The sequence below is a fragment of the Brugia malayi genome (assembly GCF_000002995.4).
Source record: "Brugia malayi strain FR3 genome assembly, contig: Bm_v4_Chr4_scaffold_001, whole genome shotgun sequence".
Lineage (NCBI taxonomy): Eukaryota > Metazoa > Nematoda > Chromadorea > Rhabditida > Onchocercidae > Brugia > Brugia malayi.
Genome location: NW_025062478.1, coordinates 6657402 through 6675715, shown reverse-complemented (window position 1 = coordinate 6675715; position 18314 = coordinate 6657402). Strand labels below are relative to the sequence as shown.

Below are 18314 nucleotides of genomic sequence, written 5' to 3'. Positions count from 1 at the left end.
AATAATACTCAAACAGCGCACGTTGTTTAGTCCGATCAGCTAATTCGCATTTCCTTAAAAATATTTCTTTAAAAGTATTTTCAAAAGTCTACTTGACGAAACTAAATGAGACAACCATCAGCATCAAACTTGAGGTCAAGCAATGAAATGATCTGTGGTCTGGAAGTTTGAGTACCATCAGTGAGTGATGACCCAGTTGCAAAGTCCGATTGCAAAACATGAGTTGAGTCGAACAGCATACGTTGTTTTGTCCGATCAGCCAGTTCGCATTTCCTTAAAAATAACTGTATAATTTAAAACGACTATTTTCAGATCATTCTGCTCAAACTGCACTGAAAATAGAAAATATGGACTTTTTAAAAGAAATTTAAACTATTCCTTTTAAAAAAGTAGAAAATAGTTTGAAATTAAAAGTAATATGCTTTGTGCTTCAGAATAAGACAGGATTATACTTCATCAAGTACCAAACACTAAGAAAGCGAAAAGAAAATAAACAAAAATTTACACTTTGGCACCTAGACCATTTTCACGTCTGTTTTGTACTCCACTATGTTTTGCTGTATTTTTCAGCGTTGGAAAGAGATCAGATCTTTTTATCAAGGCATTCTCCGCAGCACGCATTTGAGCTAACTGCATTGTATGTCCACATCCTACTGCTAATCGTTTCTTTCTAAAAACAACTAATGATGGAATATGTCTTTAAATAATAAAGATAGCAATAGACACAGCCAAAAGTCTCTTCATATGAGAGAACTAAAAAACGGTTCTATACAAAATTATAAAACACAATCACATCTGTAAAAACATTATCACCTAAGCATTATATAGACAGAAATAAACAGCACAATATTACCTGAAATAAACGGCAACTTTGTATATTCTCGTATTAGTTGGACCTTCAACAGCTATTGTTCTATATTCCGGGATGTCTGGTTCACCACCATCCATTTGTCGTAGAGTTAAGCAACACTGTTGTAACTGTGATTTTGGGTCATTCCAGTGCTGAGCAATAATAAAAAACTGAAAAGGATTATCAGTCAACTTTTTAACTTTTCCATCATAAATGCATCTTAAATGCAAAAACTAATTACGCCGTTTACAAATCATTTCAACAGTTAAAGAAAAAATTTTATAAAGAAATGAATAACTAAATTCCAATGAAACTCATTTAAAAATGTATCAAAAACGTACTTTTAAACGGGGGAAGAAACAAATTCTACAGAAAACTTTGCAATAATCAAATCCACGATCAACGTAAAGAGCACCAAGAAATGCTAAATAGAAAACAGTGAATTATGATATGTACCTGACAACTGTGCTTATTGTGCTAACAGACAGTAATATGAGAGAAAATTTTTTGAATTTTTTTTTAACCCAGTTTCTAAAATACTAAGTGAACATGAATACGATGCAGTTCATCTAGAAAATAATCACCAGCAACTGTTATAACAATATAGCTCATGATAATGAATTTGTAATCATGAACTATGTGCAATTCACATATAGAGAGGACATACCCTCAACAAGATCAGCCTTGTCTTTTACTCTTAACACTGGCATCCCACTTTTTTGCATAACTTTTGGCGTTACCAAATATTTCGTCATGCCAATATCATCACAAATTACAGATTGTGTCTAAAAATTTACTGTTGACAAGTTAGAATTATAAACTGTTTTTTGCACTGACTTTTGGGCGTACCAATTTGTACTCTTGTGCTTTCAAGCCTCCCTTAGAAAAATTTTTTGGTAAAAAAAATCCTTGACAATATATATATGATGATATTATTTATTGAAACATGAAGTGATAAAAAGTTGAATTCATGAGTTTAAAAAATGAAAACATGGTTTAAAGACGAACCAACGAGAAAAGTTTCCCGAAAACCGTTTACAACTTTAAAGTGTTGAACCGAACTTACTCTGTTGCTAACTAAGCAAGTGCGCAATATTGATAAATGACCTTCATGATGGTATGGAAAGTGCTTATAAAGATAATCCGTTGTTATCAACTGCAGAACCGTATCCCCAAGAAATTCCAAACGTTGATTGTGGCCTCTATAAAGTTTTATGAAATTTATAACAAATTTACTCACAACTGATCATTTTTTTGCATGAAATTTTTAAGAACATCAATTTTGTCTTTTCTTAAAAATATTAAACAGAGCGAAATTAAGAAATTGCCTCTTAATCTTAATTTTAAGGAAAAAATCAAAAAAGAAAAATGGAAATCAAGAAAATAACGTGAAAAAAAAAAAAAAAAAGCACAAAGTAAGATTATTGAAGCCAATATTTCTTCTAGTGAAAGCTTTAGCAAGCACTCTTATATGTTTGAATGTAATTCCGATGTTTTTCTCTAATTCCGTGAGCAGCTGAAGCGCCGGTACACCATTTATCAAATGACGGTCACCATTTGGATTATCTCGCTGAAAATTAAAATTGAAGAGCAAACAACACAGGAAAAATGATGGAAACCTCCAAGAAAATGAAGGAAAGCTTTCTCTACCATAGCTTAAATCTGATCTTGAAGCATTTTTTTAAGTAGTTTTTAGGAACGATTCAAAGAAATAATTTTAAAATCAATGCTTTTGTTTCATTTTCCTAAAAGAGATTGGATTTTTTTTCAACTCAAAAGAGTCCTTATGTCCTTAAAAAAAAACCTAAAGCAGCAATGATTTCAAAAACAAATAAAAATTATTTTTTCTTGTAAAACAAAAACAAAAAAAAAAGAAAAAATTATTTCCAAAAAAATTCTTTAAAAGTAAAGAATGAATCTGATTTACCTTTAAAGGATGATCTTCTAAATCAAACCATGTAGAAAGTAATTCCTTCGAATCAGCAAACATGGCGTGACCAAAAATTCTTAAAAAGATTAATTTAAGAGAAGAGAACAAAACACTGATTAAAGAGCTATCTATATATGATTTATGACAAACCTATCACACTCATCGATTCCAGCGTCAAGATAAATTGCAGCCATCATTGCTTCAAAAGCATTTGCCATCGCATGTCTAAGATCAGATTCATGGCATAAATCAGGTCCATGCGCGTACAACATAAACTCGTCCAGGCCTATCTTCTAAAAAGTGCCCTATAAGATTCAAAGCATATTGCACACTGCACCGAATCTGCATCCAGCAGCAAAATCATGCTTTTAAATCCAAAAATTCGAAAACCTTAGCAAGCAAAGCAAGGTTTTTATTTTGAACCATTGTTGAACGGTAAGTGGCCAAACCGCCTTCATCAAGTTCGCTGAACATATAAAACAAATGAATAGTAGTAATAAATTCAATAACAGCATCGCCCAAAAATTCGAGTCGTTCATTATGATTTAATGGCGATTGTTCCGCTTTTTTTGAACCCAATTTCGACATGATTTCCATTAGGGTATGAAAACCTAAAATTAAACCGACAACACAGATGCATCATAATTCGAATTATAGTTTGTTGATATAATAGAAAATAGAAAAAGAACGAAATTTCAAGAAAAAGAACGAAATTATAAGGAAGCAAATACCTCGCTTCTTAGCACTTAACTGCTGTTGCACTAAACGATCATGCACTCTTTGCTTGGAAGAACGTACACCACAATTGTTAAGAGTATTACGAGCATGATCGCTATTAGTACCATAATTAGTACGATATGATGGATGGGTCAATGCCAGTTCCAAAAGCGAACGGTTCTGCAACTGTACAAATGAAGAGACTTTTTTTTCTAGTATTAAAAAGACTACTATACGAAAAAAAAAAACAGTATGACTCGAATCATTTCTGCTATTCAGGCAAGAATGAAAAACCTTGAAAACATAGTGAATGCGTTCTTGCTCATATACTTGTAAAGACCATTGAAAACGCACATGTGCACATGCAAGAATTAGGAGCAAACCATGCTGAAAACATTATGACTCGAATATTTTAACAAATTTAACTTAAACGCTTAAACACAAAAAATACCTGCACAATATCGGGAAATAGTCCTGTACTATAGAAGCTGCGAGATGACACTGACATAACAAAATCACGCTTTAGCTGACTAAAAAAAGTAAAGAAAATAAAGAAGATTAACTGAGTTTTTAAGGTGTATGAATCGTAAACTTTTGGAGTGTATGATCAAGCGTACATTATAAAAATAAGAAAATAACAAAAAACTGTTCTTGATGTGAGTTTTCATTTAATTAAATTATTGCAGTTTGTGTAACCATAAGTGAAGCTGGAAGAAAAGAAAAGGCAGAACTTTCTCTAAGCTACCTATCATTACGCAATGCTTTTAATTGTGAAGCTTTCTGTGCAAGTTTTCCTCTTTCCTCCGCACTTACACGTGGCTTCATTGCAAGAATTTTGCGCATTCGCAAGTATTCCTTGGACATTTTTTGATACCTGCAGTAGCAAAAATCATGCAAAACTGTACACGCAAGAATTAGATAAAAAATTCGAGTTTAACTAGACAATATCGACCATCGGGAAACCACTCACTCTGCATTTGAATTATAAGTATGGGAAGAAGGCCTCATACCAAAGTGAGTAATCAACGGAAAGAGAGTATCCGAATTGTTAGGCAAAAAATCTGGCCTATCAATGAGATCTACCCGAATTGTCGATGGCCTCTGAAAGAAGGGAAACTGAGCATAAAACAATCTCAAAAAAAGAAAAAAACAATGAAATTTTGTGCTTTTCTACGAAATAAAATCGATTCGCCGCCCAAAATATGTTTATTCACGATTAAGACAAAATGCTATGAAATTAGGATTTAAATTCAGTAAATCTAAGGATAATTAACTGACCTTACTTGCATTCATAACCAGGGAGCCACGGACATTTTCAGCAAAATCGCGAAAAGCATCAGCATCATGTTTAAGAATCTGCGCCTCGGACTCTGTCATAAGACAATGATAGCTCTCAATCAGATAAGTCATTACAACAGACATTGGTAATATCTCCTTCCCGCCATCTGAAAATATTTGCTATATCAAAACTGTTATGCAAAAGGTACAAAAAAATTGAAAAAATGCAAAAATGGAAGAAGACAATCACCTGAAAGGTTGTAAACAAATCTTGGCATACAATGGTAATAAGGACAACCATCAGTGTTATCCAAAGGGTATTTTTTTAAATCGTACATTTCCATAATATCGGTAAATAAATAATGATGGAATAATTCTAAGTCTTCTATTGTAAAATTCTGCAAAACTACTAAATTAGGAAAATTCGCTGAGAAAAGTTCAAATCCTTCTAGTATCTTGGAAGTTAATTTCGAAAAAAAAAATTAACAGATTCAAACTTTCTTCACTAGATTATTGGAAAAATGAAAATACTTGCAGATGAAAAAAAAAAATAAAGATATAAAAAAATGTAAAATATATGAATGAAAAATAACCGTTGGAATATTTTCCTCCATAAATTTAATGTTATATTCACTTGTCCATTTTGACAATGGTGTTTGGGGAAAATTCGATGGAAGGGACTTGTGAAAAAAAACAGAAAAGCCTTCCAGTTCATAAGTCCTACCACGGTGGTTAATTTTTGTTGAACGGCGAACAACAGTATTTGGATTAGGTTCAGTATAAAGTATATAGTGCCATAAACGATGCGAATTGCTAAAAAATAATTTTAATTTGCTATGACCACGGTGTATTTCGGAATATCAAACATCTATATGGCACTATACTTTATATATGGCACTATATCATCCCTACTTACTAGTAGCAAATTCCTTTCATATGCAAAATATCACTGATCTTCACATTAACCTTGAGCTTAGATCACATTTTTCTATAACAGTCTCTCCAGCATATTTATTATGACGTAAGCCGGATTTTTTAGCTGCCCATGAACAGCGACATTCTGGTCCATCATTCATTTGACCAATTTCATTGAAGCAAACATCACTGTGAAGAATGGCTGGATGGTTACGTTTTCTAATGACCTACAATGAATATTTACAATGTCTAAGATATAAAAGCTGTAAATAGATTTAAAATTTTCAAATTAACCTCTTGTTTCGCAACGGTGCTATGCTTTTTGGATTCACTCATTTTTACACGAGTAATTTTATCTTTACTATCAGTTTGCTGTTCGTCAACAGATACGTTGCCACTTCTCTCATCACTGTCATCAACACAATCATCGGAATCACAACTTTCTGATTCAGTTTCAGTATCCGAGTGATGACCACCTAGAAGTACAGAAGTTTCTTTGGAAAAATCTAACAATGAAATCCACTGGAACCATAATAGTTGAAAACCTCTTCTTTTCTATCATTTTAATTCACAAAAAAAACAAAAGCACCTTACATTTGCAGTTGTCATGAAATGCAAGAATATTCGGAGGATCGGATTTCGGTTGACTTTCTTTTTCCTTCGCGATTTTTTCTATAATCTCTATTCTGAATCTTTTATGTAACTTTTTCAATTCTTCGGTAGCACAGCAATCACCGACATCGTTCTGTAAACATGGAAGAAATTTATTCAAAATACTTATAAATAAAAGTAAGGAAAATTTTTTAAATTTAATTTAGATAGTACCAAAGAATTGTTTTAGTAGAATTAATTTAGATAGTATATGAAGCAGCTGACATACAATGCAATAAAATTTTTCTTCAGGAATACTCCGCGAATGGAAGCCACTCATTGCCACAGTCTGTTCAACCTGGTCAATTTCGTCATCCGTATCGCTTAATATTGTGTCAACAAAATCTTCCTTTGTCAACTTCTGCCAACGAGGGATGTCTTTACCTAGACAAATTTAAAGATATATATTTCTAATTATTTAAAATAAATTTGATTACAGCATTAATTCTTACATTTAGTTATAATATATCAACTTTTAAATAATTATGCGAAATATTTCTGTTCCCATTTATTCTGCTTGTTGAAATTCCTAATCTTACACATCAATTTATTTACTGTAGTAGAATGGACCAAATTCTCTACCATCTTCTCAAACCTTTAGTCAAAAAACTAACAAGAACATAAAAATTACCCTGCTCTGATTCGCTTTCGCCACTACTAGATTGTTCATGTCTTCGTTTCCTATATCGTGTTTTCGTCGTGTTCCATTTATTGCTCTTGTGTTCTGCGTGCTCTTCCTCATTACCAACATAACTGAAAAATTCTTTTTTAATTCTTTTTTAAAAACAAATCATAAGATGGGAACATTCATGGAACGAATAATATGACCATTTACTTGAAATCTTCATCGCTGATATCTATTGGTTCAGCAGCGGATATCCCACAGTCTGACGTTAACGTACAAACCGTATCATCGGATACTCCAGCTTCTCTTATATGTAAGTTCTAAAAAATTAGTTAATTAGGACTAACAAACTGTTGAGCAGTTTCAACTATTTGTCAGCTCATGAGTAAAGAAATGAATAAAATACATAAAAATTTTAGGGACATTACAGATATAAAAATACCTGCTTTACTGCAACACGAGAAACGTCTCTCAGACTCGGCAATGATCGGCTATTCCTACTTCCCGGTGTTCTTACAAATTGCGACCTTTCGACTGTTGATGCTGATGACCATTGGTACCTTTCTAAGCAACGTTATATTTACATATCCGACTTCATATTCCAATTCCTAATCCAAAACAGATACAGAAAGAACTTCAAACTGCTCAGTCTAAGTTCACTGCTTACCTATATCAGAAAACAAAGGTTTTGGACAACCAACAACATTTCGATATGGTCGACACTGAACATCGGATATCTAAAAATATTTCTTTGGAATTATATGAAATCAAAAATAAATTTTGCAAGATGTCCAAAATAAATTCCAGAAAACAACCTGTTCTGATGAATTAGATACGGGAAGCAGTGGCCTCATTGCTGAGAGATTAGATGTGTTGTGTGAAACAATTAATGGAGGAACATTTCGTGCTGCTTTTCCGCCCGTCGTTGATAGCATATTAACAGTGCCTAAATAATTTTTTTCTAAAAATTTCGAAAGAAACCTATATATTTCAATAAATTCCAAAAGTTTTGCTTGAATACGGTTATATTAAAATAGTCAGTAAACGAATCAAATAACTTGATTTAAAAGACACCTCATTTTTCTAGTCCTCATTTGTTCAATCCTCAACAGCCATTACATATGAAATGATTTAACATTTTGATCATATACAAGTACTAAAATGTGAAATAAGATTTAACATATCAAACTAAATTGCCTCTTACTAGATAACAATAGTTACTGCTATGTGCAGAAAATTCAAAGTGCTAGTGGTAGAAAAAGATGGGATCTATTGAGGCAAAATAACAGTTCTCAAAAATTATGCAGTTAAATTATTCTGGCAGTCACTGAAGCGTACTCCGCAAGAAAACGGTTGCAATCTTCCTCCGAAACTTAAACACATCTAGAGAAGGAAGCTACTCTTAGCATTTGAAATATCAAATTCCATCAATTTTATTTTGCATTAATCTACCGCGGACCATACATTTCTAAATATTATTACTGCATTGAGATGTCTGCAAATTTTTAGCTAGAATTCCACACAAATACTACCAGATGAGCTGCTGCAACCAAATCTCGATACATCTGGAGCCAAAACAGGTCGAATTGCTTGCTGAGGTAAATTGATCCGAGGCAAATTTAAACCAGGATTTGAGAACATCTTCCTTTTTTGATGCACTAAACCATAAACCAGATATTGCAAATCTGAACCTCTGGTAAAATAATTACAAAACACCAACCTTTTCGTATCATTTTTGCTAAAATAATTATCACCCACGAATTTGTCTCTTTCAACCTCATAATATGATACTCAAAGGACGAAGTTTTTGATAAAATAAATATAGCGGACAACAAATTTTATAAGTTCATAAGTTCAAGCAAAATTCTGGACATCTTGGAAATTTATTCAAAGCTAATACATAGGAACGAAATTCCGACTGGATAAGAAACTCGAAAAATACAGGACATAATAACAATAAAAAATCAGCATTTAAAAACAACACTTCAAGGAAGGAAAAAGAAACAATCGTGTTGAATAAAAGGATTAAAGATGTCTTTCTCACTGATGATGAGTATTCAAATGAAAAGAGGGAATAAATTCATACAAAGAAACAGCGATAATATTTCATACACATATCTGACCTGAAACAAGACGTTGCCTTATCCTTCACGCATAGTTGCATCCTCTAAATTCCGATGGCGCTTCACCCGTGATAAACCTGTAAATTAAAAAGAACACAAATCAAACTTTCTTCTCTATTAATTATACAAACAGCAATATATATATTTCAGTATTCCAAGAAAAGCATGAAAAATGAAATAATTTCAAAAGTTTCAGAACATCCTTTAAGCAGGAACAAAATAAAACACCAGAATAATCCTCTTTGTAAATCTATTTCTATGAAAGCTTCGTTCCTGCTCTATTTATTAAAAACTTACTAATGATATTATGTTTCAGAAACTAACCTGCATCATCCTTTGACACTGAGTAAACCCATTCCGGTCGACATAACTGTCGAAGATGTTCCACGAAACGGTTATCATGCGTTATGATAATAAGTTGGAACATTTTAGCATTGTTTGCACATCGAGCCGAAATAATGTCTGCCAACATATCGCCCAAATTTTCTACCCGAAAAAAAAAATCTTGAAAGATGACAGACCTAGAAAATAATAATTCATCCATTTCGTAAGCATAAATAATAGATGTGCAAATATCGTACAAAATGGATATGGTTAAAAAGCTGATATGACTGCATCAATTCGCTTTTTAGCCTTTAGATGGAGAAGTCAGATAACTTACTTTCAACACATCCAGATTTGCAGTTGGTTCATCAAGCGCAATTATCGAACATTTGTCGCAGAAGACATCTGATAGTGCAATTCGTATCAATATCGACGCAAGCATCTGAATAGATACTGCAGTTATCCATTATTTTGGTCTATATTTTCGATCACTTCACTTAGCTTCTATTTTTTTATAACAGGTGCTTTTTCGTTCAAATGGCAATTTATACAAACTACTTCCTTCATTAATTTGAATTACACTTCAAACAAACAAATGCCAGAAGATAATAAGCAAAAAATCACACCTTCTGCCCGGCACTACATCTTCCCGGCATATCTATTTCAGTGCCACCAACATACATTACCACGCGATAATTATATGATTTCTTTTTTTCATTTTCGCCAGCGCTTTCAGATCTTTAAATAAATAAACAAATAAAACAAAAAATGGAAGAAGGCAATTCTGTAAGACAGCTGACCTCGTATTTTACATAAAATATCCGCAAAACAGCAATCCAAACTAAAATACTTTAAACATCATCTATATGAATTTTGGACTAAGTACAATTATATGAGGTCAATAGACTGAAGCAAAAGCCTAAATTTTTACTTGATCTGTATAGTTTCAATATCATTGCCGTGATATACTTGTTCCCATAAAGAACTCAACACCTCGTTGATTTCTTCCATTTTTTGAGCATGAAATTTCACAACAGACTCATCCACTGCTCGTATATAATTTGCCAAATCCTATCAATAAGTCAAATAGATGAGTTGGATAAATTATGCATAGTGTAAGCTTATTAAATTGAAATAAGTTCTGAAACAAGAAAATGAAGAACCTCTATAACTCTTTTGATGACACATTTCTTCACGACTTCTTTTTTAAATTCTGCTTTGAACTCTGCATACTCAGATGATGCCAAAAACTTTTCCATAGTCGCTAGCCGTTTCCTCTGTTCATTCAGTTCACCGGAAATACAAAATTACTAATTAAAGATAATTCAAAGACAGAAAAAAAAAAAACTGGATAAAGATTAATTGGTATCAGCCGCAGATCTAATTTCGTCTTAAAGGTCGCAGACAATTCAAAAAAAAAAAAAACTACTAATTACTAATTTAGCACCTCTTTTATTCTCGATCATCAACTGTAAATCATTGACTTGATTCGAGAGTGAGCTCAATTCTTCCCTCAATTCTGGGATTGCTTTACCATACCATTCTGTTTCTTCTAAGCTCTTATCTAAACTTTTGATTCGTTCTTGCAATTCCAACTTCCGAAGTTGGTCATCCAATCGATGTTTACGCTCTTGCTAGAAAATCATTACTCTAGTTTTAAAAGATTTTATGCCTTGTAAAAAAAGCTGCGAACATTTTTACCTGATGATTTAAACTGAATATTAATCTCAAATTAGTACCACAACTTTAATACAAAATGCATACTTTTGAATTCAAGCAATCAATTTGTCCCGTCAAATGACGCATTTTGGCATTGCTTGCACCAATTTCGGTATCTATTTTTAACAAATCCTTTTCTCGATCCTTCAAATCATCAGTACTATCAACAGCATCTTGCAGTTTCTTATCTATCATCTCTAAAAATTCAGAAACTGTAGACAATGTTATGAAGCTAATAGGTAAGCAAAAAGTAACAAAACATCTGAACTCCGCAACTATGCCCAATAATTACCTAATTCTTTGGCAGCATCTTCTGCATCTCGTAACAAACATAACAGTTCTGCTTCCTTATTTTTCGTTTCATTTTGTATAATAAATCGCTGCTCTTTCTTCATCTATAATGACAGAATAGTGAAATGAGAATCACTTGATTCGTACAATCGCTATTAGTTCTACATAAAAAAACAAAGGTCTTAATAGCTACTTGTAATTCCGCTTCAACAACCGGTTTTTGTTCCTTCAGTTTCTGCAAATTTTGCTTATTTTTTTCCAGTTCCTTCTCTTTTATTTCCAGTGACTTTTTTATAGAATCAAACTGCACTATTTTTTCACACAGGGCGGTTCGAAGCTCTTTTGATGCATTTAACTGAAATGGATTCACTAAAAAGAAATATTCAGAAACTCCCACTTCCAAAGGAGTTAATAATGATTTTAAAATTAATTAATTTAAAATGAGAGAAGCATAATTAAAACTATCATCGCTGTCGTTTTATTCGGAATACTGTAACTAAAATTTAATTTAATAAGGTAAAAAAACATTACATATGGTTAAAAACTTGCCTTTTCAACAAGTTTGCTTCTTTCAGAAGCTGCTGCCTGGATCATATCAATCCTATTAATCAATTCTGTGAACCGTTTCTAGAAATCAAATTGAAAATATTACAAAGAAAGTTATGCAAAAATGGTTTCAATTAAAACTGTGCAAATAATATGACAGCATTGTAAGATGATACTTAATCACCTCGTTCTCTCTTATTTCGATTCTCATATCGTCAAGTGACTGTTTCGTACATTCCGAAGCGTCTATTTCTGTTTTCAGCAATTTTATATCGTGTTTCGCATCTGATAATGACTTCCAAATGTTATCCATCAGAGATATATCAATCTGAAAAAATTTTAACTAACCGAAAAAAATACTTTGGAAAATTTATATGTAATAAATTATCTGTTTCTCATAACAAAATTATATCCATTTCTTGACTTCGCAAATCTTATTTCGAAATCATTCAATTTCTCCTAGATACTATTTTCCACCAAAGTAAAAAATAATGAACTTTCCTTACAAAAGTACAGAGCTCATTTTCAATTAAATAATTGATTATAATCGCTACATCAAGCTAGAAGAAAACAGACATAGAGCATACCTGAACACTGAGAATCACATTTAGCTTTTGCAAAATGATGTCTCTTTCAGATTTCGACTTCGCAAATTCTACTTCCACATCACGCAGTTTCTCCTGTATTTTAATATATTCCGGTGCAGTTAAATTACAACGTAAAAACTAAGATACCATTTAAAAAGAATCTATAAAATGAAAATATATATATAAAGAGTATACTTCTGCCTTTTTAAAGTTTTCTTGCAATCCTTCTTTCTCACTATTTGATTGTTTCAACATCCCAACATAAGGTACAATTTCTAAAAGTTCATTTTGCATTGCTTCATAATCCTTTACTTTACGGATCAGTTTTTCAGCATCTTGATTAAAACCTTCCTTCCTTTGCCTTATCTGAAAATTGATTCAAATTTATTACAATATTAAATACTTTATGAAAATTACGAGAATAAGAATAACAATAGTCCCACACTATATCTATAAAAATTTACACATTCTTTCCATGATCTTAGTCTCTTATTAGATTTTTGAGCCTAATAAAATTTATATGCCATTCTGCACAGACCTTTTCTTTAAGAACATTAGAATTCTCTATACCGCTGTACGATTGTTCACAGAGCGGGCAACATTTCTTCATATTGACTATTTCCTCCCATTGTTCATATAAGAACACACAACCATTGATACGCCCTGAATCCTGTTGCGATTTCCTAAGAAGTGTTCTGATTTCATTCAAACGCGGTTCTACTTCATCTTCATGAGTAACTACCTGCAAATTTTACAAATAACATAAGTGGAAGAGAATTATTCATTGATATATTTATTTAAATCCATAAAAGGTAACAAAATCAAAGAAAGAATCCATATTTTTTTTTCTTTTGTTTTAGTTTTCTTAAGAAATGAAGGCATCTGAAACTGCAGAAAAATTGAAGTCATTATTATGAACAAGTATGCCACATTTGTTCAAGAAAACAACCTTTGTTATCTTTCGCCTGCAGGATGCAATTCGGTCAGACAATTGATCCAGTTCTCGACCAACTTGTGACAAAGCAAACTGAGCTCGCGATACCTCCTTTTCACGAATTTTGAATTCATCTTCAGCTGTTGACAAATTATTTTGTGTGTTTCGAGCATAAATGATGAGTCGCTCACTAAAATTTGGAAGGCTGCATGAACTCTCAGATATGTACGAAATAAATCATTTTTATTATAAAATTGGGTAATACCTAATATCAACAGAACATCCAAAGTTAACGCAATAGACATAAAATGTTCAATGATAACAAATAATGGCAATGACAAATGTAAAGCAAAATCTACTCTAGTTCGCAACATACAAACTTCACCAAATTTTGTAATCAGACCATTTAAAGAGCTACTGGTTTTGTATGAACTGACCTAAGAGGGAATTCAGGTTCATCGGTGCTAAATATTTCCAGTAATGCAATTTGATGCTTGTTCTTTAGTGCGCAGAGTTCTTTCTCGAATTTCGCTAATTCACCACTTCTTTGCTTGATTTTATTCTCAATTTCTTCAACATTTTCTCTCACACAATATTCTTTCTTGAGCAATTCTATCTCAAAAAGAGCTTTTGAATCTAGCATATCTTGAAAGTTAAATTATAACAAAAATAAACTGCAAATAATGATAGTGTAAAAACAGCAACTTACGAGAAATCGAACTGTAATAAATAGAAAAAAAAAAAAAAAAAACAAATCGGTAATTCACCTTGTTTGTAATGCTGTTCCTTTCATTTCTTAAATTCTCAACAGTATTTCCCAGTGCTTCGTTTTCTCGCATTACTTCTAGTTCTTTTTCTTGCTCCAATATTTCGTCTTGCAAACGATCAAGCCTGAACAATTCCCCACTTTCATTTCTGTCATTAATAGTAATAACTACAATGAAATGAAAAATATTCCAAAATAAATGACCAAAACTTCATTTTTACAAAAAGAAAAACTGAAAGATTGAAAATTCTGTTCTTGCAGCAAGAACTAAAACATACAAGAGATTAATCTACATTATCGGCAAATCTACGTGATAATTATTTACTTCTGGGATGAAGTAGATGCTTCCATTAAATTGCACTTTATTACAGTAATATCTTCATCAAGTCGTTTACGTTCTTCATTCTTCAATTCTATTTTTGCTGTAAGTTGAGCTAAAACTCCGGAAATGCTATCAATTTCTTTCTGGCAATTTGTTTGCTTTTCTTCCATTTCATTCTACAATAAAAACCGACTCGAAGCAAAATGTGAAAAATATGTAAAAACTATTGAAAACGTCTTAAACATAAAAACTAGATAAAAGTTACCTTAAAATTGCTGATATCTTCTTTCCGCTTTTCAATCAAGTGATACAACTGTTTCGGAGTTTCCATCTGTTCATCTGGAAAAACAAATATTGCAAAAAGCACCTGAAGACTCTGGTAAAACTCAATTAGTGATCAAAAATCCCTACTTCTTAAATTAAATCGTGACCAACAAGTTTGTAAGCACTGCTTCCTTTCTGCAGTCATTTTATCACGCATCTAAAATGAATATACAATTTCAAGAACATAATAAAAAAAAAAAAAAAAAAAAAGGAAAATAAAAAAAATATTTTAATTCAGACATGAAAAAAAGCACCATTTGAATACTTTTCAAGTGCACAATTGCTTTGTCGATCTCTTTTTTCTTTGCTACATACTCTTTAATTTTCTCATTAAGTTCATCAATCTCAGCATTGATTCGCTTACGATTCCGTTCCATATGTTCAAACTCATCAGAATGAGTAATCTGTAAAGAAAACACTGTTATAATGAATGTTTTCAGGAAACGACAAAGAAATACTTTCAAAACCATTCATTTAACAAAGAGCGGAGTATTAAACAGTGGATCTGGTGTATTAGACATGTTTAGTTTATTTTGTGAAAAACAAACACCGATTAATACCTAAGCGCTTTAAACTAAAAATTTTTCTAATCAGTGTATCTAATAGTTACAAATTCGTAAATTTGTGCTAGAATTCAAGAAAATAAAAAAGGAAAGGAAACTTATACCGACTCAATTTCACGTTTTAAATTTTCGATCCCTCCTTCGTAATCCAATGCCGAGCAGCATTCAACCTGATCGACAAGTATTTGCTTTTCCGCTTTCATCATATCTTAATTAAAATTTCAGCAAAAGAATCAGATAAACGAGAAAATTTGATAAAAACGAAACATACCGTGCTTCCTCCTTAACATTTCCGCTTTATCAAGTTCTGCAACTTTCAAGTTCTTCTTGGCAGTATTTTCCTTGAGTACTGATTGATTTAGCAAAATCTCTTCCTCATTTTTTGCTACTTGTTCTTTCAGGATGATGTATTCATTGTGCAGCTGCAATGCAGTAAGCAAGTTAAACTTTCATTAAGCACATAATGAAAATTCGTTAACTAGAAAGAAAAAAAATTAAATAGAGCTTTGTGCAATAAACAGTAATATGAAAAAAGGATAAAAATTGGTAAATACATATAAACCTCAATCTTTTCTTCTTGCTGCCTAATCAGAAGTGGTAGCCTGCCTTCAGTAATCCTCAGTTCTTGTTGCTACAAATTTTTATTCATTATAATAGATTCAAATTTGGTGTGAAAACCTGGTTAAAAAATATATATATATAGTGGAAAAAAAAACATTTTCTTTGAATTCTTTCCTCAGAACTTCAACTGCTTTTACATAACCAGTCACTTGAAAAATCTCATCAAAGCGTTCTTTCAGTTTTTTCGGTTCATCAAGCGGCCTACAATGAGAAAAAAAATTAAACAGAACAAGAAAGTTTTATAAAAAACTGTGAGCATTTTTTTTATTCAATGTTCCATCTTTTCTATTATTGAAATATAAAAATGAAAAACTGCAAGATAAAGAGTTCATTAGAGTAATTATAGAATCTGAAAAACTAATAACAAACAAAAATAAAGCTTTTAACTAACCATGACGATTCTTCCTGGTGACAGAAGACCACATATTCCAAAATTGCTGTGGGCAAGCCAAGAAGGTTCAAAATCTGTAGCATTTTTAATGCAGAATGATTAAAATTGCAACCCTACATTCCTCTGAATCGAAAAAAGAAAAAAAAAAAGATGTAGCACTACAATTAAAGCTGAGACTTACCTCTTTCTTACAGTCAACGACTTTTGACGATAAGCTTTTCCACTCGCCGGACTCCTTCTCGATTGCAATCGTACTCTCTTCTGATTTATTTGTTATTTTACCCTGAAAATTAATTTCCACTAAGTTTCCACTGAGTAGATTGAAATATTTATAAGACAAAGTTCTAAAAGTGAATGCTCCACCTTAGCACCCTTGGACTGCATTATACGACGAGTCACGACACAAGATCTCCCTCTGATATCTCTAAATTTGAGCTTCACTGATGCATCCACTCGAGATCTATCAGCCAACTGCAAATTAATACTAATGATGACCAACTGTCAACATGCTGGAAAATATTTCATGTAAAGACACAAGTCTATCAGAAACAAGCTCGCATCATTTTCATTGTTTGAAACTTCAGTTTTCAATGTAAATTATTTTGCCCGTTGAAATGCAGATGGAAAATATTTAAACTATATCAGTGTTCTTATAAAAATCAGCAAGTTTCTGAGAATCTGACTTTTATATATAGAATGAAGAATATTGGTAGAAGATTAAAATGAGAAACTAATAGAGAGGCTGGAAGTGATGTGGTGAACCTACTCGCATATCGTGGATAAATGTTTGGAAGCTTCCTTTCGGTAACTCGCCAGTTGTGACATATTTAAGTGCTTCAATGATTGTTGTCTTTCCAGCACCATTAGGCCCACAAATAATAGTTAACGGAGACAGAAATTCAATGACATTAGCATTTTGAGGTCCCACTCCGACACTGCGGATTCCCTGTAGTTCTATTGTGTCCAACAACGACATCCGCCCCGACACATCAATCTCTTTACTAAAATATCTCTAAAATTCAAAAAACTTGAAACCTTGTATTTCTTTCCCATCGCTTCATATTTTTTTAATTCTAAATAATTAAGCGATATAAAAGTCACGTTTCTGATTCATTAAAGTCAACCTACCAAATATGCTACAATGTTGGTATGTGGATGCATGTGCAATCCAAAAAGTTAAGCAAGCTTGCATGGAATTTCATGTCATTAACAGTATTTCTCAGTACTCACTACTTGCAGCAGTACTGAACTAGACAGTTGTTCAACGCAGGATATTCAAATAAAATTCGTAATACAAACTTCTGCAGGCTGCATCCTAGCATAAACTAGCAAAATACGACCCAACCCAACACACACACCACGACACCAACCTGCTAAGACCGACTATCTCCACTAGTTTCGCTGGACAAATTGACAGCCGCAAAATACCTTTCACTTGCCTTTTCATTAGAGTCGTAGCATTGTGGTACTGTATGCTAGGGAGGAGTACTGCAATGGGGACGATTACTGTCCGTCGTAGACGGAAAGTTGCTTTGCAGTTGTTTGTAACTTATTATTGATGAAAGGAGGTGTCACACATGTAATTCACAATGCATCTATAAGTATATTTAGTGAATTATTCTTGAAAATTGCATTTTTTACTTCGCTGGACATTTCGTCTCGCTTTTCATCAAAATTTCAATTTTCAACTGAACATGCGAATAGACAAGCATGCCTAGGCGGCAATATCTCATGGCATTTTGGACACTCATCAAATATTCTGATTCAAAACGTTAGTTTGACACTGCTTATGGAGAAATTCCTTAGATTTATTTCGAAACGCTTGTATTACAGCACT

At 32.4% G+C, this 18314-nt stretch overlaps 2 protein-coding genes across 5 annotated transcripts; both read right to left on the bottom strand.

Moving 5' to 3' along the window:
• Positions 1-39: 39 nt before the first annotated feature.
• Bma-drsh-1 (Uncharacterized protein) lies at positions 40-8607 on the bottom strand (the record flags this gene model as incomplete). Of its 3 annotated transcripts, XM_043081902.1 has the most annotated exons (29): positions 40-53; positions 176-273; positions 506-670; positions 854-1020; positions 1192-1274; positions 1518-1635; positions 1917-2052; positions 2263-2420; positions 2778-2856; positions 2931-3073; positions 3171-3391; positions 3512-3677; positions 3792-3884; positions 3949-4027; positions 4243-4371; positions 4468-4598; positions 4776-4942; positions 5026-5173; positions 5369-5588; positions 5742-5917; positions 5985-6166; positions 6285-6435; positions 6571-6725; positions 6973-7094; positions 7177-7286; positions 7409-7530; positions 7634-7703; positions 7782-7912; positions 8499-8607. In XM_043081902.1, the coding sequence occupies 29 exons, from the start codon at positions 8605-8607 to the stop codon at positions 40-42; spliced, it is 3843 nt and encodes a 1280-aa protein (XP_042937836.1). The 3 variants fall into 3 exon arrangements, with proteins under 3 accessions (XP_042937836.1, XP_042937838.1, XP_042937837.1); XM_043081904.1 differs by lacking the exons at positions 3512-3677; positions 3792-3884; positions 3949-4027; ... (13 more) ...; positions 7782-7912; positions 8499-8607 and having other exon boundaries at positions 3171-3377; XM_043081903.1 differs by lacking the exons at positions 40-53; positions 176-273; positions 506-670; ... (13 more) ...; positions 4776-4942; positions 5369-5588 and having other exon boundaries at positions 5161-5173.
• A 500-nt stretch (positions 8608-9107) lies between these two features.
• On the bottom strand, positions 9108-17924 carry Bma-rad-50 (Uncharacterized protein; the record flags this gene model as incomplete). 2 transcript variants are annotated; one of them, XM_043081901.1, is made up of 31 exons in its annotated part: positions 9108-9166; positions 9414-9575; positions 9747-9855; positions 10040-10151; positions 10345-10484; positions 10577-10690; positions 10850-11047; positions 11178-11329; positions 11425-11527; positions 11617-11778; positions 11973-12050; positions 12154-12297; positions 12557-12649; positions 12752-12922; positions 13095-13298; positions 13506-13680; positions 13928-14106; positions 14258-14381; positions 14582-14754; positions 14844-14917; positions 14990-15059; positions 15157-15306; positions 15570-15673; positions 15737-15887; positions 16028-16096; positions 16182-16287; positions 16478-16551; positions 16659-16760; positions 16841-16948; positions 17244-17478; positions 17848-17924. In XM_043081901.1, 31 exons carry the CDS (start codon positions 17922-17924, stop codon positions 9108-9110), a joined length of 3972 nt encoding a protein of 1323 aa, XP_042937835.1. The 2 variants fall into 2 exon arrangements, with proteins under 2 accessions (XP_042937835.1, XP_042937834.1); XM_043081900.1 differs by having other exon boundaries at positions 10577-10677; positions 10861-11047.
• Positions 17925-18314: the final 390 nt, after the last annotated feature.